This window comes from Gekko japonicus, unplaced genomic scaffold (genome assembly GCF_001447785.1).
Source record: "Gekko japonicus isolate JY-2015 unplaced genomic scaffold, Gekko_japonicus_V1.1 scaffold84, whole genome shotgun sequence".
NCBI lineage: Eukaryota > Metazoa > Chordata > Lepidosauria > Squamata > Gekkonidae > Gekko > Gekko japonicus.
In genome coordinates this window covers 1,862,566-1,871,359 of record NW_015159712.1, presented here as the reverse complement: position 1 = coordinate 1,871,359, position 8,794 = coordinate 1,862,566, and the positions used below count along the sequence as shown (strand labels likewise).

General features: G+C 42.4%; 1 protein-coding gene across 2 annotated transcripts in view; it reads left to right on the top strand.

Annotated features, from left to right (window-relative positions):
- The window catches only part of CRY2 (cryptochrome circadian clock 2), a 44,435-nt gene that overhangs the window by 32,957 nt on the left and 2,684 nt on the right, over nucleotides 1–8,794 (top strand). For both annotated transcript variants that reach the window (XR_001482443.1, XM_015408956.1), the window contains exons 10-11: nucleotides 4,343–4,432; nucleotides 4,919–5,058. Coding sequence is in view for 1 of the 2 variants with exons in the window: in XM_015408956.1 (XP_015264442.1) it covers nucleotides 4,343–4,432; nucleotides 4,919–5,058 (230 nt within the window). In the remaining variant the exon portion in view is untranslated. The remainder of the gene's footprint in view (nucleotides 1–4,342; nucleotides 4,433–4,918; nucleotides 5,059–8,794) is intronic.

Sequence of the window (8,794 nt, the reverse complement as noted above, 5' to 3'; positions counted from 1 at the left end):
TTCCCCTAGACCCTCATGCTCCCTGACAGTGTCGGGGCTGCCAGATCATAAGAACATAAGAGACACCAATGTTGGATCAGGCCAAAGGCCCATCCAGTCCAACACTCTGTGTCACACAGTGGCCAGAAATACCAGTGCCATCAGGAGGTCTACCAGTGGGGATCCAGAGTGCCACCAGGAGGTCCACCAGTGGGGATCCAGAGTGGGATGTATCTAACAAGTCCCCGAGAGTCTTTTCTGTGCACCTAACTGACTGTCTCTGCTTCTCCAGGTCAGCCACCTTGGCCTCAAGGGAGCAAACACGTTCCCTGAGAACCAGGAGCTCCTTGCACCGAGCACACACCCAAGACCTCTGTCCAGTGGGCAGATAGTCATACATGTGACACTCCGTGCAAAACACTGGATAGTCCCCAACCCCCTGCTTGGATTCTGGCTTCATAATTCTTATAAAACAAGTAAATATAATCCCCCGTTTAAAACCCTTTGTATTTATGTGGTTTTTCTTGTCGAGATCAAATTACTTTACGGGGAAGACAAAGAGCCTAGGGCCTTTGCTTTCTGGCTCTTCTTGGGCTTCTCACAGAGCCCCTAGTCTAAGAGTCACTTAAAAGTGCATGCCATTGTTTTATGAACATTTCTTGCCTGTGAAATTTCCTATCTCTCTGATACTTAGCAACTTGTTTGTTCATAAGCATCATATACCATATTTTCTTAGGCCGGTCATGCATATGTAGGAGACTTTTCTTTTTCCAGTACTGAGCAATTGAGATTCTGACTGCTGTCAACATACTTAACATTAAAATTCTGAATATATGTGGTGCTGATGTAGATAAGATCTCTAAAAGAGCCAGACTTGGATCTTTATAACTAGCATTTACTTGGTACTGGATTGAACATTCATGCCAATCTAACAGGGGTATAATATAGCCTATACAGCACCTTAATCCCATTCTCTTTTATCCCAGTGTTCATAGGAAATGTGTATGTTACTTTATATACCTTTCATCATTTCCATGTTGAAATAGTGACAGACAGATATCTTCCCTGTTTTTCTTTCAATGGAAATGCTGGTGTGCTCTGCCTCATAAAGGCCCCTTTGAATTTTTATAGGGCTTTCTTAATCTTGTGATTCAATAGAAACTACTTGAACAAACCTCCCTGTTCAACTGGTATATGTTTGGGCATATCACCAAAAAAATTTCTATATAAATGCAGCTTCCTCCCTCCCTTAAAAAGGGCCTGCGGATTCCTTTTTTACTAATGAGCTGAAATAACTAAGAAGGGTTGGAAGATGATTACAGTTCTTTTAGATGAAGACTCAAACCAAATCGGACGATACCATAAAGCCAATTTGGAAGGCTAAGAGGTGCCGATGACATCCGTGAAGCTTTCTTTTCTGTTACCACTATGTCTACAGAATCTCATTTGGCTCAATTATCGTATCCTGGCAGTGCCTAAACAAGTGGAATAAGACTCTGCTAGATTATTTGCAGAATATTTTGCTAGGTTCTTTGCAGATAAAATCTCTCATTAAATTCAGCAGACTCCAGTGGTTGTACGAATCAGTTAATAGAGGGGTTGAAAGGACAGTTTGTTATGCATGTATGGATAGCTTTGTATAAGGCAATAGGTGGGTTGTGGCAAAAAAACTTCAGGCTTTCCTAGATTATTCGTTTGCCCTTGACCCTTTTGATCTGGCTTGGCCTGGCTTTGGAACCAAGGTGGCACTGTTAGCTCTGGTAGATGATCTGCTATCTGCTTATGAAGATGGACTGAGGTCATGCTTTACTGCTAACTTTGTTAAAATCAGCAGCATTTGATGCTATAGTGCCATATAGTCCTTTGACATTGCCTAGCACAGCAGGTGGCCTTAAAACAGCTTCTATCCCTTCCTCTTCACTAGAATGCAGGGAGTGGTGAGGGCAAGATATAGAATTGGTCCCCTGGGAGTTGACTTGTGGGGTGCCCCAGTGGCTTCACCTCTGTCCCGTGCTGTTTCTTATCTGTGAGTAGCCATTTAGTAGAATTATCCAAGTGGTGGTGCTGGGTGTCATCATGCTTTTGGACCATTACTTGGACTCTGATCAAGTGTCTGTAGGAGAACAAGCTAAAGCTGAATCAAGACAAAATTAAGATAATGCTGGCTGGAAAGGCAGGTGTTTGGAGAAAAGTAGACTTAGCCCTATTAGCTGGTATACTGTGGTTCTGGGAATATGGATCTGAATGGCTTTCTGATGGCTCTAGGGGATTTTCCTATTGATATGGTTGGTGCTCCTGTTGGAATGAGGTAATTGACATGATCTCTCCCATGCACCCTCTCTCAAGTATTAGAGCCAAAGTGGTCCCTTGGTTTACTGAGATGTGAGCTATGAAAAGGCAAGCGAGATGGCTAGAGCAACAGTGGAGGAAGACTCAGGATGAATCTAAGACACAAGCAAATTCTCCTTTTAATTTGTACTGTATGACAGTGAGGGTGGCAGAGAAACAGAACTTTTCCACCACCATTGCATCTGCACAGTGTAGGCCAGAAGAGCTGTTCCAGGTTCTCAGGGGCCTGTTGGGATTATCTGTCATAAGAACATAAGAGAAGCCAATGTTGGATCAGGCCAATGGTCCATCCAGTCCAACACTCTATCACACAGTAGCCAAAAATACCATGTGCCATCAGGAGGTCCAGCAGTGGGGCCAGGACACTAGAAGCTCTCCCACTGTTGCCCCCCCCCCGAAGCACCAAGAATACAGTGCATCACTTGGCCCAGACTGAAAGTTCCTATCTATACCTTGTTGCTAATAGCCACTGATGGACCTCTTGAAGCCATCCATGCTTGTAGCTGCCACCACCTCCTGTGGCAGTGAATTTCATGTGTTAATCACTCTTTGGGTGAAGAAGTACTTCCTTTTATCTGTTCTAACCCGACTGCTCAGCAATTTCATTGAGTGCCCATGAGTTCTTGTATTGTGAGAAAGGGAGAAAAGTACTAATTTCTCTACCTGCTCTATCCCATGCATAATCTTATAAACCTCAATCATGTCACCCCTCAGCCGTCGTTTCTCCAAGCTAAAGAGCCCCAAGCGCTTTAACCTTTCTTCATAGGGAAAGTGTTCCAACCCTTTTATCATTCTAGTTGCCCTTTTCTGCACTTTTTCCAGTGCTACAATATCCTTTTTGAGGTGTGGTGACCAGAACTGTAAACAGTACTCCAAATGAGGTTACACCATTGATTTATACAGGGGCATTATGATACTGGCTGATTTGTTTTCAATTCCCTTCCTAATGATCCCCAGCATAGCATTGGCCCATGTTGATTACATGGGGAACCCTGTCAAACGTTTTGCTGAAATCCAGGTTAACAACATCAACAGCATTCCCTCGATCCAGTAAGCTCGTCACTCAAAGAAGGAAATGAGGTTGGTCTGGCAGGACCTGTTGGGGACAAATCCATGCTGACTTCTCCAAGTTACCAAGTTGTCTTTTAGATGCTCGCAGATCCATCCCTTTAAAATCTGTTCCAGTATCTTCCCTGGGACAGAGGTCAAACTGACTGGCCTGTAGTTTCCTGAGTCATCCCTCCTCCCTTTTTTGAAAATTGGGATAACATCTGCCCTACTCCAGTCTTGTGGCACATCTCCTATCCTCCAAGAGCTCTGGAAAATGATGGACAAAGGCTCTGCAAGCTCTCTAGAAAGTTCTTTGAGCACTCTTGGGTGCATGCCATCTGGCCCTGGGGATTTCTACTTATTCAGTGCAGCCAGGTGCTTCTCAGCTACCTGGACACCGTGCCTTGCCTACTATACCATCTCTAGATGAGTATGAGCCTCCAAGAATACCATGCCCACAGCAATAAGATATGTTAACAGTCCTAATGCTGAGGGAGGTTATGATTGTTTCAACTTGTATTTGTGTTTTTTCAATGGCAGCCCTAGTCCTTTGGCATGGGATGCATAGGGAAATGTCATGTCTGATAGTCTTTGGGGGAAGGGATATATGGCTGAATTATTTAAAAGGGCCTTTGGAAATTGACCTGCTGTTATGCTGATTGTGTGTATCTGTTGTTGGTTTCATTGTTTATGGGATTATATTTGGAAACTGTTTTGAGTATACAACAGAAGTGTATAAACATCTTCAACCATTAAATATAAATTAGTTGCAACTGTCAGATTTTAAAAACTAAGACGACTCTTCAAAGGGTCAGTATTCTGATTCTCAGATGTAAGAAAGGCGATGGGATGTCCTACAGGCCAATACCTCAGTCTTAACCCAGATTAACATACCCAGTAGTATGTCTGTGTGTCAATGAAAAGTAATGCCTTTCTTTAGTAGACATTATGTTACTTTTTACAGGTTTATTGGCCTCTGTCCCTTCCTGCATGGAAGACCTCAACAACCCAGCCATAGACCCTTCTGTGGGACAGGGAAGCAGTACTAGTACAAGTGAGTAGGAGTTGTACATAAATTACATGAATCTTTTAATGGGCACTTGAAGACCATAACTGGCTGGTTACACAAGGGGTACAGGAAGCAAGATATAACTTTTTTTTGTCTCTATTAGACTTTCTGAGAAACCCAGTGAAGTCTCTCTCTAGAAGATCTGTAAGACTAAGCAGCTAAGTTAATCAGTGAAACATTCTTTAAGCCCTTTGGCACATGTCTGGGCAGGCTTTGATGAGATATTTAAGTAGGAAAGCTGCAATTCACACCTGTTAAAGCTCATTTTTGAATGCTCAGGGTAGAAAGAGAAAGGGTAAATTCTGAAGTCTGAATCAGTACCATAAAGGGGAGTCTGGATCTAGTTTGTTCTGTGTGAGCATTGCATTGCAGTGTCTACCCACTATTGCAAATACTTGCATGTCTAGACAATAGCATTTGAATCTCTGGAGCAGGAGCTAGAAGAATGTTTTAATCTTTACCCTTTTGCAGTGCCAAGGCAGTCCCACTTGGGCCATACTTCTCCAAAACGGAAACATGAAGCTGCAGGTGAACACAGTGAAGAACTTTACAAACGAGCCAGGATAACAGCTCTACAGATCTCAGAGAATCCACACCAAGAACTTGAGAATGTGAGTCACTAGCTTACTTTTGACACTAGAACCCACTTGATTGTCCCCTCAAATAACAGACCTCTTTTGCTTGATGGTTATTTAGGTGCCGTATAATTGCACACTTTTTGCAGAAGAGTACTTCTGTAATAGTTTCTGCTTGATATCACTGTCAGATTTGCTCAGTCTTAAAGGAGTAAAGGTAAAGGTTCCCTTGCTCGAAAGCCAGTCGAGTCCGACTCTAGGGTTGCGGTGCTCATCTCCATTTCAAAGCCGAAGATCCAGCGCTGTCTGAAGATATTTCCGTGGTCATGTGGTCGGCATGACTAAACAGCAAGGCTCACGGAATGCTGTTACCTTCCCGCCGAAGTGGTACCTATTTATCTACTTGCAATTTCTTGCTTTCGAACTGCTAGGTTGGCAGGAGCTGGAACTAAAAACGGGAGCTCACTCCATCATGCGTTACCCCTGGGTCTCGAACTGCTGAACTACTGACCTTCCACAGCCTGCAGTTCAGCGTCTTAACCACTAGAGCCACCGCAGCTCCTTTTACTCCTTAAAGGAGTAAAAGCAAATATTTGTGTATGCTTCGGACACTCCCTCTGGTTTCTGTTATATCTTATTTATTTCCCCACTTTTGAGGATAAAATGAAACCAGAGAGTTTCATGCTGCCCTGAGTTCCTCTGAGAAAGGGTGGGATAAAAATGGGAGAGATTTGACTTTTTCTTGTATCTCCTCATTTGGTTCAATAGAAGTTTTCAGTACAAGTGAATTTAGACATTCTGTAATGGAAGGAAAGCAGAAGTGCCCTGTGCTGCTTTGTAGCATTCAAAATGTATTGCCAAAACGGAATATGCAGAATGAGGTGAGATGGTTCCACTTGGGATGCTGCAAAGACGAAAGGAAAGGCAAATTGCTTAAGCATCCTCTAGTAGTATCCAAAGTCAAAAATTAGAGAAGATGCTGTAAAGAAACAAAGCACAATTTTTTGCACCATCCTGGCACTTTAACCTATTGGTTCATGCATTTAAGACCATTTATGATTTTAAAGGAGAGACTGATTGACCACTAGGGTTTTTTGGTTTAAGAGACTACATTAGGAGAGGGGAACAAGGGAGGTACTTTCCATTAGAAGTCTCCTGGAGATCTTTTGACATGCTATGATTTGCTGAACTGGTCAGCAGAGGGCAGCACAATATTTTTGTTCTGAGAGGAAACCATTGGTTCCCATCCTAAAATCTATTTTATAATTAAAGAGTGTTAGATATTTAGCACCAAGGAGTTCAAGGCAATGTTTATCCCTTCTTAATCCTAACAGCACTTACAGTTAGGTTGGTTGAGAAACTGTAATTTGTCCAGAGCCTCTCAGTGAACTTCATGGGTTAGAACCAGCTTCACAAGACTTTAAATAATTCTTTAAAGTCTCACATAGTTTGACCATTCGTGAACACTGAATCCAGATCTCCCTACCTCTTACATTGTTCCAGTATCTCCTATTTGACTTGACTGTAGATTATTGGTAGAGTAAAAAAACTTAGGGAGGGGTTGTGGCTCAGTGGTAGGGCATCTGCTTGGCATTCCCAGGTTTTCTTCACTTTCTCTCCTTTTTCTTGGTCCTATTGTTCATTTTATTTAAAATATTTATACTTTGCCTTGTCTCTGTAAACTCAGAGTGGCTAACAAAACAACAAAAACACTTAAGTGTCCAGTAAATTAAAACCAATACACAATTAAACAGGAACCAGTACCTGTAATTAAAAAACAATGCAGTTAAAACTGCCAAAAACATTTTACCCTATACCAAATGCCCTCTGAAATAGAACAGACATACCTTCCTAAATGCAGCAAGTGAAGGCACCCATTGCATCCACTCTGAATCTACCCCAAAGAATGCCTGTGAGTGGACTGCTGCCAAACGACTGTCCTAGGAGAGGGTACTGTGAGGAGATGTTTATCTGAAGAGCCCTGTTGGTGCATGGGAATATACTGGAGATGCAGCTCAAGAGATATGCGAGAGCTTTAAAGGTGATAACAAACACTTTGAATTAGGTCCAGAAGCAGATAGGAAGCTAGTGCAGTTAATGCTGCACTGACGTTATATGTTCCAAGCAGCTGAATTCCAGACAGGAGTCTTGCTGCCATACTCTGCACCAGCTGAAGTTTCCAAGACATCTTCAAAGGCAGCCCTAAATACAATGTGTTATACCAGTCCAGTCTGGAGTTTACAGTAGCATGGATCAGTGTGGTTCGGTCAGCAGAGTCTAAATAGTGGTCCAACATGTGAGCTAGATGTAATTGAAAGAAGGTGCTTTTAGCTATAGTACCAATCTGTTCATCTATAATTTCTGTCCTGCCGATTTACAGGGTGTACTTCGTTGCCTCTAATCTTTTTTTTCTTGCTGATGCATATTGACTGGCTGTTTTCTCACTAGCTTATACTTAATTGTGAAAACTGTGCTGTTCTGTCTTCCTTCTGCATCTGCACCACTACTATCTTGTTTTTATTTCTTGCTCTCTGAGAATGGTACTATTCTTTCTTCTCCCCCACTGAGGAACCATGAAATCCTGTGACCCCTCTGATCTCTTGTTTTCTTTAATGTATTGAAAAAGTTTGCCCATTCGTGTTTTAAATATTGCTAAAATTTGTTTTGCCTTCACTCACTGCAAAAATAGTGGCTTACTCTCCGGTTCTCCTAGTTTAACTACTATAATTATCTTTGCTGATTTGACTGTTTCTTAACTTCACCTTCATTTCCATTCTTGATGCTGCAGCTAGTTAGATTTCCCTCCCCCCCCATTTCATTTTTTCTATACTTGTTCTTCTGTTTCCATTTCCTTATTACAACCAAACAAGGCACTATTTTTGTCATTAAATTGGCTCCCTATCAAAAAGAGAGGATATCATGCCTCCTGTCATCCTCACTGTGCCAGAACTCCCCTTTTGGTTAAACCTCGGGTTACATATTCCATTTCATGCTTCTGTCTTTTCTCCTTTTTTATTTGGAATTCGCTGCCTCCCAACAGCTGCACTTCTCCTTTCTTATACATTTTCAGAACCTACTTAAATGTATCCTGCAGGTGGGGTTTGCCAAGTAAAAGTTAAAAAGAACAAGCTCTTCCCCCCAATAGTATAAAAAGAGCAAGGATATTAGGGAAAGGGTGGTGGACAAAGAGAGGGAGAGTGAAAGCTCAGAGACTTGTCTAGCCTCTTAATTTAATCAATTGGACTCAATAAATTATTTCATAGAATCATAGAGTTGGAAGGGACCTCCAGGGTCATCTAGTCCAACCCCCTGCACAGTGTGGGAAATTCACAACTACCTTCCCCTCCCAGTGAAACCCACTCCATGCCCAGAAGATGGCAAAAAAACCCAAAAACCTTCCAGGATCCCTGGCCGAACTGGCCTGGAGAAAAAATGCTTCCTGATCCCAAAGTGGTGATCATCCTTTCCCTGGGCCTGTAAGAAAGGGCCACGAGAACTAAGCACTGATGCAACCATTCCTGCCCTCCCTCTCATGATCTGCCTAAGTTCACAGAATCAGTGCTGACAGATGGCCATCTAGCCTCTCTTTGAAAACTGGAAGGTTGAAGGAGCTCGTTAATGTTTAGCCTTGAGAGAAGACGAGTGAGAAGTGATATGATAGCCATCTTCAAGTACTTGAAGAGCTGTCATATAGAGGATGGTGTGGAGTTGTTTTCTGTTGCCCCAGAATCTGACCGGAATCAACAGACTGAAATTAAATCAGAGGAGTTTT